The sequence below is a fragment of the Medicago sativa genome, chromosome 6 (assembly GCF_051527215.1).
Source record: "Medicago sativa cultivar Bolivia chromosome 6, Bolivia_mono, whole genome shotgun sequence".
NCBI classification, from domain to species: domain Eukaryota; kingdom Viridiplantae; phylum Streptophyta; class Magnoliopsida; order Fabales; family Fabaceae; genus Medicago; species Medicago sativa.
Window position 1 is genome coordinate 13,475,893 of NC_140754.1, and position 23,981 is coordinate 13,499,873.

At 34.7% G+C, this 23,981-nt stretch overlaps 1 protein-coding gene and 1 pseudogene across 1 annotated transcript; one reads left to right on the forward strand and one right to left on the reverse strand.

Moving 5' to 3' along the window:
* Positions 1-11,737: 11,737 nt before the first annotated feature.
* On the reverse strand, positions 11,738-13,499 carry LOC146913002 (uncharacterized). Its single transcript, XM_085716276.1, has 2 exons — positions 13,361-13,499; positions 11,738-12,877 (listed from the first exon to the last, which is right to left on the reverse strand). The coding sequence occupies exon 2, from the start codon at positions 12,792-12,794 to the stop codon at positions 11,898-11,900; it is 897 nt and encodes a 298-aa protein (XP_085572402.1). The 5' UTR covers positions 12,795-12,877; positions 13,361-13,499; the 3' UTR covers positions 11,738-11,897.
* Positions 13,500-21,468: 7,969 nt separating this feature from the next.
* On the forward strand, positions 21,469-23,981 carry LOC146913003 (phenylalanine ammonia-lyase-like; annotated as a pseudogene).

Genomic DNA, 23,981 nt, shown 5'->3' on the forward strand with positions numbered 1-23,981 from the left:
ATGCACGAACAACATAGCTGATTATGAAGCATGCATCTTGGGCATTGAAGAAGCCATTGACCTGAGAATTAAGCACCTTGACATCTATGGAGATTCTGCACTTGTTATTAATCAGATAAAGGGTGAATGGGAGACTCATCATGAGAAGCTGATCCCTTACCGTGACTATGCCAGACGTCTGTTGACATACTTTACCAAGGTTGAGCTGCACCACATCCCTCGGGATGAAAACCAGATGGCTGACGCTCTTGCTACTTTGTCTTCTATGTTTCATGTCAATCACTGGAACGACGTGCTCGTAATCAAAGTACAGCGTCTTGATAGACCCGCTCATGTGTTTACTATTGAAAATATGCCAGATCAAGCTGATCAAGATGTGAATAATGGAAAGCCTTGGTATCATAATATCAAACAATTCTTGCAGAATCGTGAATATCCACCTGGTGCTTCCAACAGGGATAAAAAGACCTTGAGAAGATGGGCTAGCAAATTCCTTCTGGACGGAGAAATCCTATACAAGAGGAACTATGACATGGTCTTATTAAGATGTGTTGATAAACAAGAAGCTGAGAAATTGATGCATGATGTACATGACGGTACTTTTGGGACCCATGCTTCGGGCCACACTATGTCAAGAAAACTGTTAAGAGCCGACTATTACTGGATAACTATGGAACGTGACTGCCACAAACATGCTAAGAGATGCCACAAGTGTCAAATTTATGCTGATAAGATTCATGTGCCTCCACATGCCCTCAATGTTATCTCTTCCCCATGGCCTTTCTCTATGTGGGGCATTGACGTGATAGGAAGAATTGAACCAAAAGCTTCCAATGGACATCGTTTCATTCTAGTGGCAATTGACTATTTCACCAAGTGGGTTGAAGCTGCCTCCTATGCAAATGTGACCAAGCAAGTGGTTGTCAAGTTTATCAAGAATAACATCATCTGTCGATATGGTGTCCCCAACAAAATTATCACTGACAATGGTTCCAATCTGAACAATAGCATGATGCAAGTTTTATGTGAAGAATTCAAGATTGAACATCACAACTCCTCTCCTTATAGACCTCAGATGAATGGTGCAGTTGAGGCCGCTAACAAGAACATCAAGAAGATTGTTCAGAAGATGGTCACTACTTACAAAGACTGGCATGAGATGCTACCGTTTGCCTTGCATGGTTACCGTACTACAGTGCGCAGTTCAACCAGGGCAACTCCTTTTTCTTTGGTATATGGTGTGGAAGCAGTTCTCCCTCTGGAAGTGGAGATTCCATCTCTTCGAGTGATCATGGAAGCAAAACTAACTGAGACTGAATGGTGTCAAAGTCGGTATGATCAGTTGAATTTGATTGAAGAGAAACGTATGGATGCTATGGCTCATGGACAGTTGTATCAAGTACGAATGAAGAATGCTTTTGACAAGAAAGTCTGTCCTCGAGAATTCAAGGAAGGCGAACTTGTATTGAAAAGAAGGATAAGCAAGCAACCCGACCCAAGAGGCAAGTGGACACCTAACTATGAAGGTCCTTATGTTGTCAAGAAGGCTTTCTCTGGTGGTGCTTTGAATCTTACACACATGGATGGTGTCAAACTCCCAAATCCTGTTAATGCCGATATAGTCAAGAAATACTTTGTCTAAAAAGAAAAGAATAGCGTGGTAGGTCTAAAAAGAAAAGAACAGCGTGGTAGGTCGAAAACCCGAAAGGGCGGCCTAGGCAAAAATGCGCTTCCCGGTGGATCGAAATCCCGAAAGGGCGATCCAGGCAAAAGTTAGGGACAAAAAAAATGAATATGAAAAAGCTCGCTGAGATTGTACGCAACTCAGGCAAGAATGAGCGCCTCGATGAGCCGAAAACCCGAAAGGGCGGTTCATGCAAAAATGAGGTTGACAATAAAAGACAAGTAACTATATCTGGCAAATCACCATCACCCCTTGGGGCATCTGCAACTGTCAATGATCGTCTTCATTAGAGGCTTCTGTACTTGTGAATTCAAAATTTCTATGAAATGTAGCGGTCATCGTGTTCAATGTATCACCAACCGATAAAATTACCATTTTTCAAGCTTTGTAAATCCGTGACGTCATGCCTTTGGCTGACTTTCACTCTCCTACATCAATTTGAGCCTGTGCTATTGTTTGAAACTCTATTTTTCTTTCTACTTTCAATGCTATATACAAAATATTTCTTTTCCATTGATAATGTCAATATCTGAAACAAACATCTTTGAAAATTGAAAAACTTTTCCTGTATATTTTTGAAAGCAAACCTGAGCAATAGGGTACATTTCAATGAAACATGCATGAATAAATGAGTGTCAATGTCTATTTCAATACATGTTACAAGCAGGTTACTCCCCAGGATGATCTGTGGTCAATGGCAAGAATGAAAAAACAGAAGGAAAATGAAAATGAAAATAAAAAGCTCGCTAAGTTGAAAACCCGAAAGGGCGGCTTAGGCAAAAATGAGCACCCCGCTGATTGACAACCTATGAAGGCAATTCAGGCAAAAATGGGGCAATGAAAAGAATTTTATTCCCCGGTGAATCGAAAACCCGAAAGGGCGGTTCAGGCAAAAATGGGATTGAAAAATGAAAGAATGAAAGATGATATAAAAGCATTGACCACAGATGCGAACATCCAATGTTTACCCAACACTGACACGCCTAACAACGGCGACTTGTATCCAAGAATCTTCCAAGGGTCCCTCCTCTACAAGTTTTTATTGCCCTCAGCCATGGTTTTGATACGTCTCTCAACGACGATCTCTCTAAAGAGGATTTCTATGTGAATATGTTATAGCACGAGCCACTACGTGCCCAATCTTCCAATGTTTTGTCTGTCTCTGTGAAACTTCTCCGTCAAACTACAAATCAATCATGCATTTCAAGCATTCATACATGCATAATCATGCATTTTATGTGCTCATACATTTAATAATCTTGTTATACCATACATACATGATGCATTTCCTTTCAATTCAATTCAATTTCAACTGTCAAACTCAATTTCGATCCCCAATTTCAATCCAATCTCAATTTCAATTTCAACTGTCAAATTCAATTCAATCTCAACTTTCAATCCAATCTCAATGTCACTTTGACTCAATTTCCAATTCAATTCAATTTCAATCTCCAATTCAATTCGATTTCAATCTCCAATTCAATTCAATTTCAATCTCCAATTCAATTCGATTTCAATCTCCAATTCAATTCAATTTCAACTCTCAATTCAATGTCTATGTCTATGTCTCTGATTAATCTCAATTTTCAATCTCTCTTTCAATCTCAAACTCTCAATTCAATGTCTTTGTCAATGTCAATTCACTCTCAATTTGCTTTTGGGCCAACAAAAATGGTCATGTCTATTTTCAAATCAAATCAATATCAACTTACTTTCAATTTGAATCTTTCTAAATCCAACTTCCAATTTGTATCTTGTTATTGGTCAAGTGGCAAGTTCGATCCAAAGAACAGCTTGTACCTGCTTATATGTCTATGTTTCCGGTCAAACGGCAAGTTCGATCCAAAGAACAGTTTGTACCTTTTGCTTATGTTTTGTTATCGGTCAAACGACAAGTTCGATCCAAAGAACAGTTTGTACCCTCGCTTATGTTTTGTTATCGGTCAAACGGCAAGTTCGATCCAAAGAACAGTTTGTACCCTCGCTTATGTTTTGTTATCGGTCAAACGGCAAGTTCGATCCAAAGAACAGTTTATACCTGCTTATGTTTTGTTATCGGTCAAGCGGCAGGTTCGATCCAAAGAACAGCTTGTATCTACCTATATGGTTATGTTTTCAATCAAGTGGCAAGTTCGATCCAAAGAACAGCTTGTACCCATCTCTTGTTTGTATTTCTTGGTCAAGTGGCAGGTTCGATCCAAAGAACAGCTTGTACCCATCTCTTGTTTGTATTTCTTGGTCAAGTGGCAAGTTCGATCCAAAGAACAGCTTGTACCCATCTCTTGTTTGTATTTCTTGGTCAAGTGGCAAGTTCGATCCAAAGAACAGCTTGTACCCATCTCTTGTTTGTATTTCTTGGTCAAGTGGCAAGTTCGATCCAAAGAACAGCTTGTACCCATCTCTTGTTTGTATTTCTTGGTCAAGTGGCAAGTTCGATCCAAAGAACAGCTTGTATCCATCTCTTGTTTGTATCTCTTGGTCAAGTGGCAGGTTCGATCCAAAGAACAACTTGTACCTATCTCTTGTCCCCTGGTTTGTCTACTTTGTCAATGTTTACCTAAATCCCCGGTGATATGACAACCCGTAGATTCCAGTCCGTTTGTCTTGCATTCATAATCAAAATGTTGCACGGCATTCATATTTTGAAAGTCCGAGAGCGTATTTTTATGTCCAAAAACAGTGCAAATGTTAATATTTAAGTATCTTCGTCCCGTCAAATCAAGGACTCCATCTCTTGACTCTCCGGACAAAGAAACTTAAATAGGGGCAGCTGTTATACCCCAATTTTGGACCTAAAAATACTAGCTCAATTCTTCTTTTCTTGCATTTCAAGTCATTTTAATTTGTCTCTGATTAATTGCATTTTTCTCTGCATATTATTTCAATGTTATTTGCAAAATTCATGAAAAAGGGCATTTTAGTCATTTCCTATGTTAAAATTTCTTTCAATCTTTGAAAAATTGTTTGAGTCTTTTCAACTGGTTTGAATAAGTCCTTATTTCAATTCCATGTCAAAATCCATTTTAAGAATTGCATTTAAAGTCATTTTAAGTCAGTTTAGCCCCTAGGGGCATTTTAGTCTTTTCATGTGTTAAAGTCCTGTTAAATCTCTTAAAATTGTCTCTGAGTCTATTAATTTGCTTGTATAAGTTCTTGCTTTAGTTCTCTGTTAAAAAATCATTTTAAAATTGCATCTGAGTCATTTTGAGTCGTTTTAGTCCCTGGGGGCATTTTGGTCATTTCACATAAAATTTCTGATTCATTTTAATCTGCTTTGTTGCTTTTAATCGTCTCACTTTACGTTAATTTTCAATTTACTTTTTCAATTCAATTTCAGTTTTAATTTTCATTTTGGTCCTTAAAGCTTTTGTTATTTGCATTTCAACCCTTTTTGAGTTTGTTATGGTCAAGGTCAAAGTTGGTCAAAGTTTGTTACTACTTAGTCCATGTGGCACTCTCCCATTGGTCAAGAATTATTGCATGGCACCTATAAATCCAACTCACCTCACAATTTCTCATTCAACCATTGCATTTTCTCACAAATCCACAAATTCACATTTTCATTTTCCCTCCACCTCTTTCATCTTCAACAACCTCCATCACCACCCTAACAAACTCTAACCACCTTCTCTCTCACCTCTAACTAACTTCCTCCACCCTAAACCACCCTAACTAACCCTCAACCACCTCTTCTAACCAATTTCCACCACCACAAACCACCACTATCTTCATCATTCAACTTCCATAACCACCACACTTCCACAATAACTACCGCACCTCCACCATAATCCACGGTTGCCGGTCCATTTCGCCACCGTATTCAACGACGCAAAACTTCAATTCTCAACCGATTCATCCACCAATCTTAGCCTCAAATTCACTCACGGATTCAACACCAAACGACTCAAATTTTTTTCGAAACTGAATGTTCACATTCTTCACTCTCTCTCTTCCAAAATTGTTACAACTTTGTTCACTCTTTTCATCATTCTTAGATTCAACTACGACGGATTCCGAGAAAGACACGGTGCCAGCTTCACCGGCGGCCACACTTGAATCACGTGAGGGAGAAAGGAGGGAACAAGAAAACGGAACCGGCACAACAGTGTTCAAAATAGATTGATCCAAACAGAAACGTCCAAATCGAAGCTCGTAGTGAACCAGCAGCAGAGTGAGACTTGCAATCCAGGCCGTTCAAACTTGCGGTGAAGCCTATTTGAAACCGAAGCTGCAGCATCAAACACGTTTAAACCGTCCAGATTGAAAGAAGAAGGATCCGCCATTGTTGAATTCAAGGTCGCGTGAACAGTAAAGAGAGAAGATCCGGACGAAGAACAGAGAGGTATTGTTCCTATTTTTTCGTTTTTGATATTGATTTGTTAGATCTTTTGGAATTTGAGCTTTAATTTTTGAGAGTATAATTAAAAAGAATGAAGAAAGGGGAAGAAATAAGGAAGGGACTGTGTGATTGTTTGTCTGGAACGAGAAAGAAGAGCAAAGCCTTGTAGTGTTTTTTTAACACAGCCAAACACCCTTATGTTGACCCGTTTTCATCAAACCCATGACCCTGACCCGTTTAAACAAAACCTACCCGTTTTCTTATCATGGAATGGGCTTGGGCCCTTGTGTGTTACTGATTTCATTTTTTTTGAAATTCCTTGCTATTCATACGCTGCAAACTGATTTTCACACCCCTGCCATGCCTAAAAGCTCTTTGAAAATTCCACAAAATTTCTAATGTTTTTCTTGTGATTATTGATGAATCTTGATGCTATTCTCCAGTTGAATTTTGATTGAAAGAGTATGAAAAATATTTTGTGTCCTTGTTAGCTCAATGTGTTGATTCTTGTTAAAATTTTGTTATAAAGACTTTTAAGCGTTTGTGAATCTTTTGTGGTAATTTTAGCATTTGAAACCCATCTTTTGGGATGTGATTTCATGCTGAAATTCCCTTCAAAATTATGTGTAACGTTTGAGTGCTTTTTGTTCACTTTTCCTTGTAGAACTTTGCGTAATTTTGGAGTAATTTTGGGTTTGGAATTTAATACATAATTGTGGCCATGAACATGTGTTTTTTTAAGTGAATTTCCCTTTGGTTTTGATATATGCTTGCTGTTTTGATATGGTCTTTTGTGAATTTTGTGTTTGGTAAATAATGTGAAATAAGAGTGCATAAATAACTTGAAAATCTTGTAAACTTTGGCATGGTTAAATCCTTAGATTCTCATGTTAGTTTTCTTGAAACAAGTCATTCAAAACTTCTCCAATATTATGAGAATCTAGGCTTCAATCTAGTTTTAGTTTATTTGCATTAAATTTCAAGTTCTTTTATCACTTTTTGTCAAGCTTGTTGGTTTACTTTTCTTGCAAGTTACAAATAGCTTCACTATGCTTTTTAATACTAGTTTCTATATCATTTGTGCTACTAACCCTTTCATTTCATGTTTCATTCATCCATGAGCATTTCATCTCCCTCTTATATTTTTAGTCTTTATTTTCTTGCAATTTAATTTCATGCAAAAATTAGAATGTAAAACTTAGGAATTTTGTAATATTTTTCTTATGCTTTTTAATTTCTTGCAAGACCATAGAATGTATCTAGGCCAATGATGTAAAAGACAATGGACTCTAATGATGTACACCGACACAAGCACCGACACATGCACACACATCACATAGATCTTTTTAGATGTATGGCTGGGATATGCATGTTTAGATGTATGTTTAGGATTGCATGTTTAGATGAATGCCTAGGATTTACACTTAGAAAAAAATCATTTTCCAAAGAAACATGAATAATATCACTCAAATCATTTTCTAAATAAACCTTGGGATCAAAATCCCATTGTAATTTTCCCTTTCATTTTCTTAATCAAATTTCAACGAAAATTAACCATACTTGACCCTTTTTTCCAAAATAACTAATCAAACCCCACTTTTTCTTAAATCTCATGCCTTTAAGGCCTCTCAATCTCCATTCTTCAAATTCCAATTTTCAAACTTAAAATCAATCAACAAAAACAAAAACATTTTTTTTGGAAGAGAACTACGGTGGATTTGATCCCTTAAACGGGTACGTAGGCAAGGACAATATTCCTTCAATTCAAATAAAATAAAAATTCAAACACTTTCTTCTCCCTCCAATTCTTCACTTAGAAACTCTTAGGTTTAAATAAATACTTTCAAAATAGCATTGAAAAATAAAGCGTGCGCGTAGAAATTAAAGACGGTTCCTATAGGATACTATAGTCGTTATGGGTGCCTAACACCTTCCCGTAGCGAAAACAACTCCCGGACCTCGATTCTCAAGGGTTTTGCTTACTTTTTCCCTTCCCAAGAAAAAATGAGATATCACCGGTTAGAAAGGTTCAAACGTAATCAATGTTTGACACCCGAAAACCAAGATAAAACACATGTCTTACAAGATCTTTCTCCTCTTCCTCATCATCATCATCAATAATAATCACGTCCTCTTCGAGAGTAGGCATACTTTGATTCCCGCTGATTTTTGGCCAGCCTGTAAGCCTTTCGAGGGTATATTCATGTTAATTAGACATCACAACCAGACTCCATTATTCAAAACCTGTGAAGCTCAAACACAAACACAAACACAAACATTGACACCGGATACGACACTAACAGTTAGATAATATATATAACTTATGAATAAACATATTTTATCATCCAGTGCTTTTCACCACACACAAACACCGATATCAGATACGACAATGATAAATGAAGATGAGGAAATAAAAAATTATAATAGAATAGAAGTTTAGCAATCAACCTGGTGACAACTTTTGTCATGTTGTTGTTGACTAGCACCAACATCACTGCCATTGAGTTGTGCTGAAAAGGAATAGATTTCCTTGTTGTTGTTAGTGTTGGGGGAAATGGATCGAATTCGAATAACATACATTTTTCTTAATGAACTTCAACAACACAACACAAGCAATCCTTCAAAAAAAGAAACACAACACCAGCAAGAAAAATCAAATAGCACAAAAAAGAGATTTTGAAGAGTTCACAAATGTGTGACGTTTGGTTTGGTTTGGATATCTTTTATAGGCTAAATTTTAAACATGAAACGGTCATATTTTCCTAGTTGAAAAGTTGTGTCCATTGGAATTAATAGAATTTTTTATGAAATTATGCCAACTTTTATTATTTTCCAAAATAAAAATACTGTGAGTTTAATACTTACTGAGAATGTATTATTTTTTTAATCAAATTTGGAACAGACATATATTTTCTTTATATTGAGATTGCTAAAATATCTTAATTTATTATTCAAAATACAAACTTATCATTGCTATCTACATTTATGAGTTTCATTCACTCTTTTTATTTGTTCATTTGCAAATCATTCAATAAAAAAAACTGATCGTAAGCGTGACTAGAACGGGTGTTTAGGATGCACATTGGTTCGGTTTTGAGGTAAAAAAAATTATGTTTTAAAATAAAATTAGACTACTATTTTTCCCAACCTACCCATTTCTCGTGCCTCCTATTCTTTTATAGACAAAACAACATCATTGTTTTATTCTAGATCATCAGAAGTATTCTTGCAAAGCATTTCCGAAACACAGTTAAAACCAGAGGCCTTGCCTATATGGAATAATTCCTCCGTAGGTTATTGATCAATTTTTTCCTACAAGGGCACTCATATTTCAGAAATAACACACAAAATGGTACAAAACAAAACCAGCAACACCAAAATCAAAAAACATATTCAAACCACAACTCACCTGCAGAAGACGCCACACAAAAGGATCACCATGTGACTAGCAAGTGCAATTCAACAGGCGGAGGTATAGACCAAAATCAACCAAGTGAGTAAGACCTCGCATGTAAGGATAACTGTGCGACCAGCAGGTGCAACTTGACAAACCGATTAGGTTATCACATCTCGACGGACTCATCACTTAGATAGTCTACTTAGAATAATTGAACGGGGCTTGACTGTTAATTAATTTCAATAAATGAATATGGAGGATTCAAAGAATCCTAATCGCTGCTAACATTTTGCAACCAAACATGTAACTTTGCTCTGTTGCAAATTTTGCAAACTCTAAACCCTTAACATTTTTATATTATTTTGTTCCCAAATAAGTAAAGCGAATTGTTTGGACGAAACGACAATCCTTGTGGATACGATACTTTACCTATCACTTTATTCCTTGGTAAACGATTTGTTACACATGCTAATCTGACCATCAAATAGCAAATACGAGCATTTATTCACGGCATGTTCCACGAAATATAAAAGAAATTTGTTATCCTATATTTTTATCTAAGCAAAACAATCCACTAGACTCACAATTATATTTTAGATATCTAACAACTTATCCAAATAAAAACGTATTTAATTGAAGTTAATCAGTTTTTTCTAAAAGTTTCTTACAAACCGAATTGAATCTCACATGAGGTTTATTATGGACCGGATACCTCAAAATAGATCCAAACGGAACCCCCAAAACCCCTTATTCACATATGATTACACACACACATATTTTGTGAGAATAATAACTGCTCTTGTGTGCATGTGCCTCGCGAAGGTAACCAGGTGGCAGACGCTTTGGCAAAGAATGGTCAGGGCCTGGCTATGTATTCCTCTCAATGGTGGCCTTCCCCGCCTCCGTTCATCTCCTCCCTTCTCTTTAGGGACAGCTCTGGGCCTTCTTATGCTAGACTGAGTAGTTCATGATTGTTCTCCCTCCCTGGCTTGTAGGGTTGGGTTTTTGTTTGGTTCTTTTTCTGTTGAATCTTGTTGTATGCGGTTCAGGCCTCTCCTGATTTTATATTAATTTTCTAGCTTGATAAAAAAAAAAAATATTCGATGTGAGTGTTTTTGTTTGCTAAAAAGCACTAGATGATAACATGTATTTATGCATAATTTATATTTAGTTGTTTATTTGTTAGTGTCACATTTGTGTTTGAGCTTCATAGATTATGTACTGAATTGTGGAAGTAAAATTAAAAAAATTAGAATCAACAGTGTGCGCTTGTTGTTGCTGCTACTTGGCAAGGCACACTCAGAAATTTAATCTGGAACTGTTTTTTTGTGAATATGATTATTGAAAAGATTGATCTACCCTTTTTGTAATCTTATAACTCATGAAAAATAAAAAATAAAAAATATTGTTTCCTGATATTTGAAGGTTTAATCTGTGTGTGTGTGTGTGTGTGTGTTTTTTTTTTTAATCTTTTTTAGTTTTTATTAATGTGCTTTTTATTATGAGAGGTGGTGGTTTGTATTGAGAACACAATTTGATGATTGTAGTTGGTATATGATTTATTATTGGAACAATATGAAAAATGAGAACTTTGTTAATGGATCTTAAGATAACGATGTTTTTTTTAGGAAGATAATGATGTTTTGATGCTAATGTCTTTATTTGGTTTGTTTTCCACATTGAAGTGCCAAAAAAAAAAAAAATTTCTGCTACATACAAAAATCCAAGAAATGGAAAGCCTTGAGTCTTGAGATTTTGCCACAATTGTATTAATATGGGGAAACGATAGAAGAGGTTTATTTTTTGAATGACCAGGTTGTGGCCAAAGTGCAGAGGCATTTAAATTGCATGTGAGTTGTGGTTTGATTATGTTTTCTGATTTCGGTGTTTTCGTTTCCTTTTGTACCATTTTGTGTGTTATTTCTTAAAAGTGAGTGCCTTTGTAAGAAATATATAGGTGAACAACCTACAGGTGCATTATTCCGTATATCCAAGACCTCTAGTTTTAACTCGGTTTCAGAAATACTTTGCAAGAAGGCTTCTGAAGATTTGAAATCGAACAATGCTGCTGGTTTGTCTTTAAAAGAAGATACTTTGGATAAGGTGTGTTGATTTTCTTCCCCATTATTTTGTAGTTTACACAATAGGTTTAATTTTCACAATACAGTTCTAATGAATGATTTTCATATTTATTATATACTCTTAAGAGCTTTTAGTAGATCAATCAAGGCAACGGTAAACTGAGAAGCAAAGCTCCCAAGGTGGAATATAAAGGGATTGAGAATAAATGCAAATAATAAATTGAGGGATGGAGAAATGGGATGGGAAACCAAAATATCACATAATAACTTAATGTACATAGCACATGAGTACTACCAATTAAGAAACCTAATTGCTAATTATAACTAGCAAAACATAACAGAAAAAAATCAAGACCTAGCTACCAGCTATCCTTAAAATAACTCCACTTCATCATCTCAAAGTCTGAGTCCTAGGTTGGGAGCACCATCTCCCTTCTCGCCACCACATCCATCAACAGCAGCAGGGTCACCTGCACCACCAGCAGCAGCTTCAGTAGCCTTGGCAGAAACAGCAGAAACAGCTTCAGCAGCAGCACTGATGCTATCATCAGAGAGGTCTTGAGAAGGTCCAACGATTTTGTCCTTGCCACCAGCACCGGATTTTTGAGAACCACTACCATGCCCGCCATCAGAACCAACACTGCCTGATGCTTGTGACTCACCGGATTCATGAGAACCACGGTCACCTGCATAAACGGTAAATGTAACAGGAGATGGGACCCAAGCTGCACTGGCAAAACCACCACAAACGCCGGGTGGGAGTTGTCCGGCACTGGTGATATTGCCAGCAACAAGACCACCTAAAAAGCCAATTGGGAGCAAAACTCTACTCTGATACCTCGCTCTCTGCACATCAAACTTTGCTCTTTTATTAATAGCTTCCTCAAGTGCGTTTTTCTTACGCTTCAGACTAAGTTTCAAGGCATCCTTCGCTTTTCTTATTCTTGCCACTTCCGAATTGATCCGGTTAACCTCAACTTCTAGGTCAGCTCTCTGACGGATGCCAAGGTTAATGGTAGCGATGAGGTTCGTTTCAAGATCAGTGACCCAGGTTCCTTCAGCATGGTAACGATTCTTTAATTTCTGAACCAGCTCTAACATGTCACGAGCATCTGAATCAGCAAGATCTGAGACGGTGCGATTTAATAATCCATGGATCAGACTACAAAGCGTAGATAGCGCAGAAACGTCTCCAGGATCCGCTAACTTAAAGGTTGCGCTGTAACAGTTCATGAAATTAACAACCAAAGTTCGGTCTTCCTCGGTAAATATTATTTCTTCGACAGATGACATTTTAAGTGTTCTCTCTTCAGGTGACTTGATAAAGGTAAATGTGATGTTGAGAAATAATTCAATAATTAGGGATGTGTTCTCTGCTGCTTGAAAAACAATTAATAATAAACATCAAATTGGATATATTATTTCTTGCATAAATGTATTTTGTATTAGATTTCAATAAAGACTACAATGATACTATTGTATAATTCAAATTAAAATCATTTTCAATATCATAAGTCAAGTTACATTCAGTGTAGAAAAAGATAAAATTCACACAATCACATATCATAATCAAAGATTTTCAAACCCTAATGTCAAGGATTTGAACCAAACAAAATTTGAGAAATCAAGGATTGACAAACAATAGAAAAATCATAAAATTCCCAAATTTTAAAACCCTAATTTCAAGCATTGGCAACCAAGGAAATTGACACAATCACAATCAATAATAAAAGGAATTCAAGCATGGCTTTCATGAAAACTGACACAATCACAATCAATATAACCATAACCAACTTTGATACCACAAAAACAAAATGAATAAAATAGCATTAATATCAAAATCAATTTAGTGATCGTACCATTTATAATTTATGGACCAAATTTGCATCACAATCACATTTTTGAAGAGAAATCGAAGAAAAAAGGGGAATAAAGGGATGGAAACTGCTGCCTTTTGGGTTGTGATCGAAGGAAAAAGAAAAAAAACCTTCAATTCTGGAAACCGTTCAATTATGGAAAGAAAGAAAAAGAGATTAATTGGCCTTTTAAAAAGGGCTTTTAATATTGGATATCATGTTGTAGAAGAAGGATCATATCACTAAAACTGCTAGTGGTGTAGTGGTCACACTACTTAGATGTAACAATATGGTGCGGGTTCAAATCACTCCAAGGATGATTTTTTAAACCCTAAAATCGGGACTGTTTAACATATAAGAAATTTAAGAATTCTTTTTCATAAAGATTTTTTAAACCCTAAAACAAAGCGGGATTAATGGTGCGGGTTCAAATCACTACAAGGATTCATAAAGATTTTTTAAACCCTAAAATCGGGACTGTTTAACATTTAAGAATTCTTTTTCATAAAGATTTTTTAAACCCTAAAACAAAGTGAAATTAGAGTTTAATCGGAACAGTTTAACATTTATATAAACAAAAACTAGAACTTTTACCACTGCTACCGCCCGATAATCATAAAGATTTTTTAAACCCTAAAATCGGGACTATTTAACATTTAAGAATTCTTTTTCATAAAGATTTTTTTAACCCTAAAACAAAGCGGGATTAGGGTTTAATCGGAACAGTTTAACATTTACTAGTCTAAATAAGTCCATAAAAGCCAAAGAGTTTTATTTGCAAAGAGGGTTGTCAATGATTCAACAACTCTCTTTGACAACACTATGCACAACCCTGTTTGTCAACTCTCTTTAACCCTCTTTATGGACTTCATTGACAACCCTCTTTGACTCAACAACTCATATCATTTATAACCTAAATGATAAGAAGGATAACTGATTATCATACCTAGAAAAATGGAATGCACTTAAGATTTATTTGCAATTGGTAAAGTCCATAAAAGTTGGTGAAATCATTGATGAATAAAGCATAATAAGGATGTACACCGAAATTTAGAATAGGTGATGTTTAAGCATCACTATGCACAATATCAAAAGGAAACAAAGTACAAAAAAATCATAAAATGGTAATCTTCTATATATATCTTTGAATTAGAAACTTGAACTATTCTTAGGCTTTCATTGTGCCTATGTGGCACCTCTAAAGAAGCTTGATTTCTACTCTCTTATTCTATCTAATCTAATAGTTGTAATAGATAGATAGATAGATTAGAAATAATGTGCAATTAAGTATAAGTGACGTAAATATAAAGATAACTTTTCACTGCTCTCAATTAATATATAAGCCAAAGAGTTTTAACGGTTACTCTACATTTCGTATGTTCATATAAAAGACTTTTTTTTTTTTTTAAGGAACACGTAAAAGACTTATAAACTAATCAAATTCTGCTTTGTTTAGTTCTATAGAGCAATCAAATTGCAGTTATAAATTAAATAAATTAAAATAGATAGTGCTCAAATAAATTAGTTATTAAATTTTAGTTACCAAAAAAATGTTACAGTATATACATACTTCCCTATCAAGTAAAAAACAATAGGTTTCATATTTTCTCCACATGAACATCAAACAAAGTTTTAAAATTATAATAGTGATCACGATACTGCCAATATTTTTATAAATACAAACAATTAAGATTAATATTAATTTATAATCACTATGATTTATCACACCAACCTTTGAACTATTTTTCTTTTTCTATTCCTTAACTATCCTACCACTCACTCACTCATGGGGTTAATGACAGTCTTTTATATTTTTTTAGTTTTCAGTTATAGTTTTATCAAGTGCTATATATTGTCACATTCATAATCAATATATATTCTTTGTGCATCGATCTGCTAAGTGTTTGTAGTGTAAAATTTGGTTTTCATTGATCAACTCTTTCTCCAAACAACTTTCGGTGGTAATTATCAATTTTATATTCTGATTTTTGGTCATCTTTCTTGCTACTCATATACATCTTTGCTATTCGTTGATTTATGTAAGATAGAGACTAAGTTAATCTATTATATAGATTCGTCAAACATTTTTCTCTACATCTTTCTCATTGACTTGAGAATTGGCGTAACATTTGTTAATCTACTATTATATAAATTGGTCAAATACTCTACATTTTTATCATTGACTTGAGAATCGACATAACATTTGTTAGTCTACTTTTCTAGCTTCTTTCTTATATTTTCTATTGTTTAGTATGGATATAACTATTTTTCCATGTGAATTAGGAGAAGAAGACTAAATGTTGTTGCTTCTATTGTGTTCTTACCGCCCAAAAACTTGTCAAAAATGGTGGCTCATATGTCTTTAATCATTATATTTGCTTCAATGAAATTAAAAATTATACAGTTTGTATCGAAGATGCTCTCATTCTGTTTCTATTCCACTTCCCATGTTAATACATAGTTTAGATTTAATCAAAACATTACTTAATTCGAGTAACTATTATCAATTTTTATTTGAGATGAAAAGGAAAAGAGGTGGCTACAGTTTTGCTTTGAGTTTAAATTGGAGATTTTTCGAAGAGACGAAGGATGAAGGTTTCAACAGAGAATGAGTTGATGGAGCTTATCTAAGTAGTTGCGTCATAAGAGATGAATGATGAAGGTTTCAATAAAGAATGAGGTGATGAAGCTTATCTAAATAGTCACATCATCATAATTAGTTTAGATAGATGTAGATTGTCTTTACCGTTAATTTTGTAAAGACATAGATAAATATAGACTATTATATATTAGAGGAGATGATCAAATTTTCTTGCTTATCGGCATGCTTCTTTACTCTTTTAACCAATTCCGAAGGTAATCATATACATATTTGTTTGTATTGAGGTTTAAATATACTTTACGAATTCAGTGTACTCTTTTATTAGTCATCCATCTCATTTTAAAAGGTCTCATGTAAGCTCCAATTAAACAATGGACCGCCATTTTGGTATACATTAGTTAAAAAAACATTTCAATAGATATTTTTATGTCTACTTTTGTAACACCCATACCAGACGGCTCCGAACATGCATAATCATCCTGCTTATCTGAAACAAATAAGGATTGGGATGAGACATAATGTCTCAGTGAGTTCCCCTAAATCCTAGGCTATAGGCAACCTTAAGGGGAAACCTACGGTCACCACATGTCTACGTTACAACCTGACGGTTGATTATACGTGTGTGGGGACTTGCATACTTAGACGGTAGTGCATACTATGGCCGTCATATTCATATCTTACTTGTTATAGGCTTCTCATCTATACATGTCATGGCGGTTGAGGGAACCTAAACCGCATTGCCAAGTGTACGCTTTACGTAACAAGGCCTAAACATAAATAACATAGCATATTCATGACATGATTCTAATCCGGACGATTAGGGAAACCTAAGGTCGTCACGGCATAGCTTTCTTTACTTGTCCTATACATATCTTGCTCTCGTCTAATAGCATTTCATGCTCTTGTACTTAACTTAATCATACGTGTTTTCATTCGTGAACATAATCATAATCATAATCATATCATACATAAATGTATCTAAGTTCATTTATTATGTTAGCGTTGAACAAACAATTATTATCTTGATTCATTTTACGGATAGTCCCGGGTGGAGTAACCCCGAGATCAATCCCATACATGACCGATGCACGTACATCGGACTCCCTCGGTGTCGTGCGGGTCCCTTGCGGCTTGAACCGTTCCCCTTAGGTCGAGAACCTCCCGTATCCCCCTGGCGTGGATAACAAGAGACACGAGCACCTACGTCTTGTTACTCAGTGACATGCGGGTCCCTTACGGCTTGAATCGTTCTCATAATGAGAACCCCTTGTATCCCCCTGTGTGGATATCAAGAGACATGTCACCTACTCTTATTAGTCATAGTCTTGTCGTGCATAAGTTAAACATATACATACTTGATTGTTTACCTCGGAAACTTAATCGAACTGATTAATGGTAAACTCTTACTTCTTCATATACATACTTAATCATGGTGGAGAGAAATAACCTATCAATCCACAACTTACATACTTGCTAAGTCATTCTAACTCATGTGCGAAGAGGTTACACTTCGCGTCTTAACACTAGGGATCTTGCTAACTTGTTAGTTCTCGACAACTATGTCGAGGCTCTAGTTTTCCCTTACTTAATATACATCTTGCTACCCCATCATACTTGAACTCTCTTGAGCCATCCTTGTAATACATGCTAAGATTGCCATGATTAATGATGCAAGGATCAATTGACGAGGTGTGCAAATTTCAATGATTTCTAAAGACCGAAAGTGTCGAAACCCAAGTTCCAATCCGTTTATGAGTTCTAAGATTTAATAAAACCAAGTTTGTTCCAGTAGAAAAATAAGTGAAAACAGCAAGAGAATACTTCGGAACGATCGCTACGGACCCCCACACGACTGCCCCAAGCACCCGAACGCAGAACAACGCGGAGGTTGTCCTGTCTGGGGCGCCAGGAGTGGGGCGCCTAGCGCTAGCTCCCTGTGTGTGGGCGCCTAGCGCCCTTGTGCAGGTGCAGCGCTCCGAAGCTTGCGTTTTCGCATGTCCCGGCTGCGGGTTTTCGCCATTTTCGACCCAAAACTCGTCCAATTCGACCCTGTAATGCACCAAATACATCCAACAACATGTATAGACTTATTTAAACATATCTCATGGCAATTTTAACATATATTTAGCAAGAGATGACATTGGGTACTTAAGTCTCATAAAACTAATCTAACATAAATCATGATTGCTACACAAGATTAATCAAACCCAAGGGTAAGTAATCTATCTATGGAACTCACCTAGGTTGTTTCTTGTGTTTGCCTCAAGCTTCAAGCTTCTCAAAGTTCAAACCCTAACTTTGAATCCAAGCTTCTACTCGTTCCCTTTGTTGTTTCTTGCTCTAGAAGTTGCCATGATCCTTGCTTGATCTCCAATTCCATGAAATTGAAAGCTTTGATGGTAGAAGATTTGAGGGAGAGGGCCGATACAAAGAGGGGGAAAAAGGATAGAACTCTTTCTCTCAACCCTAGAGAGAGAAAGATTATGAGAAATGAGATATTTTTGGGCCAATCCCACTTAAATATCTCTTTCGCGTGAAATTACCAACATTTCCTTGACTTAAGCGTGTTAAATCCGGCACTGATACTTAATTCGTAATAGGCTGATATTACATAATAAATATTTTACATACTTACTTTCCTTGAATTTAATCCTCTGATACATTTGTCTGATAAAAATTCCATTAGGTAAATAGCGGGATGTTACAACTTTCTTAACTATATCAAACGGTTTTGTTTAGAAGGTATATTTCATGAAGAAAAAAAAATTAAGGAATCATTAAAAAAAATTCATATATTTTATGTTTTCATTATAAACAATTTGTATTTTTTAATATTTATATAAATTACGTACTTTTTTAACATAATGTAAATAAAAAAAAAACAAGAACGACATAATGTAAAAAATTAGAATGCAACCAGACACTGATCTAATAACAAATAGTCTTTCTAACATATAAGAGAGGGTTGGAATCAATTCTTAGTTCTTAATATTCTAAAATGAGTACATAAATAATATTTATAGTTTGAACTAGCTCATGACAAAAAAAAATTATAATATCTATAGTTTGACTAGCTCATGATAAAAAAAATTACAATATTTTAGTTAGTATTTGTCGCTCCCTCTAATTTTTTGGGCAAGATCCGCCACTTTGGATGATTCCTTAAAATTTGGGGTTTTCTTTACTTTTTTGGTCAGCCTATTTTTTATTTTTAAATTCCTTTTTATCTTTTTTTTGTTAATAGAGCAATTGGCTTTTCAACCAAAAATAAGGTAAAATATAATTGCCTTTTAATTCCTTTACATGTCTTTCACAAACAGCAAATATATTCTTTAAAAATAAAATAAAATTTACAAACATGCACCTTTTCTTATATAACAAAAGAAAAACATAAAAAAATTATCAAATAAAATGCATTTAAGGTTGTGCGATAAAAATTTCTATAAACCTCTATTTATTTTCTTAGGGTTAATAAACCTTCAACTTTTTTTTAAACAACTAGAGAAATGCTAATTATTTTTTCAGTTCCCAATTTCTTTTTAAAAAAATGTTGTTTTAAATCCCCCTCTCTCTCTATCTATATATATAAAAAAACATTTTAAACCAAAATTGAGTGTATTTAAATGAAAAAAATTATAAGTTCATTGTATCAAGATTACCGATTTTTAGTCAATTAAATAATTTTTTATTATTTGACCTTATTTTAACAAACACGTGCAACGCACGGGTTGAATTCCTAGTTTTCATAAAATGGTAATTTTATTTGTTTTTCAAGTGGACATGAATGACAAAAGAAATCCTTCTTAAACTTATTACAAAAAAATTATTTCTTTTAAGTGAAGAGAGCTTAAAACAGGAGCACCGGGATGTACCTAGCAGTTGTGCCATAATTTTTTTGACAAAGGCGGATGGTGAGAAGTCGGTAGTGGTTAGTCTTGTGGTAATTGGATAAAGATGACATGGGCTATCACATCTCATTATCTTTGTCTAAAAATGTAGAAAATTGCTCTCCCATACAAAATTGATCACTCCCATACAAACTGACTAAAATACACCCACGTGAGCTTAAAACAGGAGCACCGGGATGTCCGAAGCGGTTGTGCCATAATTTTTTTTTTTTTGACAAAGGCAGACGTTGACGAGCTGGTAGTGGTTAGTCTTGGGATAACTCACGTTAGGGTTATAACCTACCTGAGTTAACTCACATGGGATGTACCAATGTAGCGAACGTGATTTAAGTCACGTTGGGTATAACAACTGCATGACTTAAGTCACGTTGGGTATTTTCGTCAGTTTGTATGGGAGAAGAGCAATTTCCAAAAAAAAGTAAAGTTGTTTCTTCAAATTTATTTGCATTTTAATAGGGCTTTAAAAATGAGCCCAATCATTTAAGGTGTGTAATTGTAGATATTCTGGACCAAGAAACAACGAGGGTTCCAATTCAAGAACCAAAAGTGAAGATATAACTCATTCTTCATTCTCATTAAAAGAACAATTATACTCATTTCAAACTGTATCCCTAAAAAATAAAAATAAAAACTCATTTCAAACTTATAGCAAGATGTTTTCTTAACCAAAATGGACCATAAGTGACACCACTCTCTAGTCCATAGAGTTACATTACATTTTCCCAAGTTAAAACAAAATATGCTTTCTGACCAAAAAAAAAAAAAAAACAAAATATGCTTCTTTCATGTAAATCCCACACAAACAAATTAGCCATAATGCTTGAGCAACCATTTAAAAAAAAAACATGATAGAGAAAAGGAAATGAGGTTGATACATAAGTATTCTTCCATTTTTGTAACCCATAGTCCAGAGGTATTGGATAATCAAATCAATACCTTCACATATGAGGTAAGCAATGTCAAACAAAAAGACAACTAAAGCAAAAACAAAAGATAACTAATCAAAAACAAATGCTGACTAAAAATTACACTAAGCATGTAAGACATTTGAATAGGATGAGAATACTAATTAATTAAACCGAGGGAAAAGTTTTATTAATTAATGTGACACTACTGGCCATTTTACAACGGTCCTTAATAAGATTTAAACGAGTTCCTTGAAATTACAAGGCTAAACTCGTACGACCAATATATATTAAAAAATAATTTAAGGAGTTGGAGGGTGGGCATCTCCCAATTCATCCAACCCCTTTCTTTGCGACCACTTTGAAGTGTTGTCTGCATCCATTAATTGGATCCTAGTCCAAGGACCACACCCATAATCGTTCAAACAACCTCCATTTACGTTTATTTGCCATAAACAATCTGTGCATTTGTCATGATTTTGGTCCCAAACGTCAAGATAATGACGACGGGTATCTTGAGGCCATATGAAACTGCAATAGAATAACGTAACTCTAAATGGATTAGCGCTTGGTTTGAAGGAAAACACGTAACTTTCTCCCCACAGGACTGTGTGATCTCCAAGATCGTTGTCTTGGGATTTGCAATGAAGAGTCATCTCTGTTCCGGTGCCGGTTTGAGGCTGTATGTTATTGACAATGGTAACTGTTACCCTACTAGGAACAAAAAATGCAGATAAAGTCTCTCTAACCTCAAATGCAAATAGTATGATTAAGAGTATTGAAAATTTTAAGGTAATTGGACTTGTAACTTCCATTGTTGTATGTATTATGCCTAGGAGACTTACATCAACGTTAATTTATAGAACATAAAAAACTCAACAAAGTGCTTCCAACAAAGGAAAATATTTGCAAATTCAAATACCTACTTTAAAAGATATTGAATTAGCCTGGTTGACCAGATAATTTACCTTTTATGAAATTAAATGGGAATTTATTTCAGCCAATATGGAGCTCATTAAGGGTAATACAAGTGTGGCAGGAAAAAATTTTGTTCAAAAGGACCTCTCTCAATTTTGTCAACGAAATAAATTGGCTTAATTGTGCAAAATATTTTTGAATTATTTCCTATTTTGTGATATTTTTCCGTTACTAACTAGCAAGATATCTGTGCTGACGCACCGGTACCCGTCGGTGGATGAATTATACAATAAAAACTTGAATATATATGATATTTGGATAAAAATATTTTATTTTAATATATTTTAGATAGATCGAATTGTTAAAAAAATGTTTCACACCGCCATAATAAGGAGTTTGACACAATTATTTGAGTGTGCGATATGATATTTTTTTTTAGCCAAATGTGATAATATTTAAATTAAGCGAAATTTTGTTTGACAGAAAGGACATTTTGCTACAATGAATAAAGAGCAATGAGTTGACAAAGACTAATGTAATTTAATAGTAATTAGAATTCAGCATAGTTAAGCCATCCGTTTTTTCTCAAGAGAGAATCAAATTATTGAATGGCTTTCATGAGGAGTAATCAAGTTGGCATTATGAGAAATACATGAATAATCTAAGGAAAAAAACGTAATCTTGAGTTTTCTGATCATGAAATATTCTACCCGGAACTTGAGTTTTAATTCTTCCAAAAATTGTAGCGCGATCTAGGAAATTGTGGCACGCTTTGGCATATGATTATGGTGCAAATGATCGGTTATTTATATGGTACCAACATTGTTCGGATGTGTTGTTCCATAATGATACTTTTGGATGGCATTGTTCAGATATTTGTTTTCACAATGTTTTGGTAGTTACTTTGTGATTCTCTCACTATCTTGTGACTGAGGCTAAAAAATCACTAGAACAGGTTGATAAGTTCCATAAGCAGATTTTAGCATTATGAACTATGAATGAGTTTCTACAAAGCTCTTAAATATGATTATTTCATTGCTAACGACTAGGAAACGGAGGAATATATCAAGAAATTAGAAGAGAATTTCCCAAATTGCAAGATGAACTTTGTGAAGTTGTTGTTAACGTTATTGACGACAAGGAAACTCGTTGTTTGATGCCAAAATTTTGCATAGTCACAATTGCAAAATTAAAGTCAATATTTGAATTTTGATACATGTAATTGTAACTTTTAAATGTTGTGATTGATCTGTACATTTCAAAGTGAAACAGTGTCAATGTCAAACATATGTTAATAGAATGATCATCAATTAAATGTTGATCTTAGGGAAATTGTCTACATTTCTAAACCAAAGGGTGTAAAATGATCTTAGTTGAAATTAAAGATAGTAAATCGTGATGAAATGTAAATTCTATAATGATGCACTATTTAATAAGGAAATAGAAAACCTAGTACTCTTATATTATAACAATGTTATGGTGAGAATATTTAGAAAAGTATGCAATATGAACTTATACAAACAAGTTTGGCCTTGTTTGGTGCAGTGGTTTGTTTAAAAGATTATGTATATTTTATAAAGGTCATAGTCGATGAAGGAGGAAAAGTGGTAGTGTTGCTAAAGTGAAAGATGGAGTTAGAAATTCCCAAATCTCAAATACTTATTTCTCTCTTATGTTCAAATATGTTCTGCAATTACTATGTTCTGAATGTCTTATTAAGCGTGTTGTAATGTGTGCTAAGCATGACCCTAATTTTGCTTGCTTGAAATTGTCACAAATGAGTTTATTCAATCTCTACATCATCTTGGTCAAAATGAAGCTGCAACATTGATGGAACATATTTTGTATAAAACTGCTTGTGTACGTTAGTGCAGCGATGAAAACGCATGAGATTGATTTTTATAGAAAGGCTAAACAAGATAGATATGTACTTAGGACTTGACCACAATGGTTAGGTCCACAAGTTGATGTTATTAGGTATTCAACAGAATCAATTGAGAGAGAGATTAATTCTGTGAATGATAATACTTTGATTGATGTGAAAAAGAAGAAAGCTTTACATGGTGGAAACAATATTAGCTTCGGCTGCAGTTGGAAAATTAATTTTTTTTCTCAAATGTTTGTGTTGGTTAATGATTTCTACAACTATGGTTTGCCTTCAAATCTCTTTGGTGGTAAAAGTTTAAGTTTGGATTATGGACTTGAAGACGGTGAGTTTGCAATGGCTGCATATTTCTGAGCTTCAATTTTTAGCTAATCTTGTTACTAATCATGTTCTACAACAATTGTAA

Coding starts and splice junctions, on each gene's coding strand:
- LOC146913002 (XM_085716276.1), bottom strand. CDS start 12,794: ATGTCATCTGTCGAAGAAATAATATTTACCGAGGAAGACCGAACTTTG.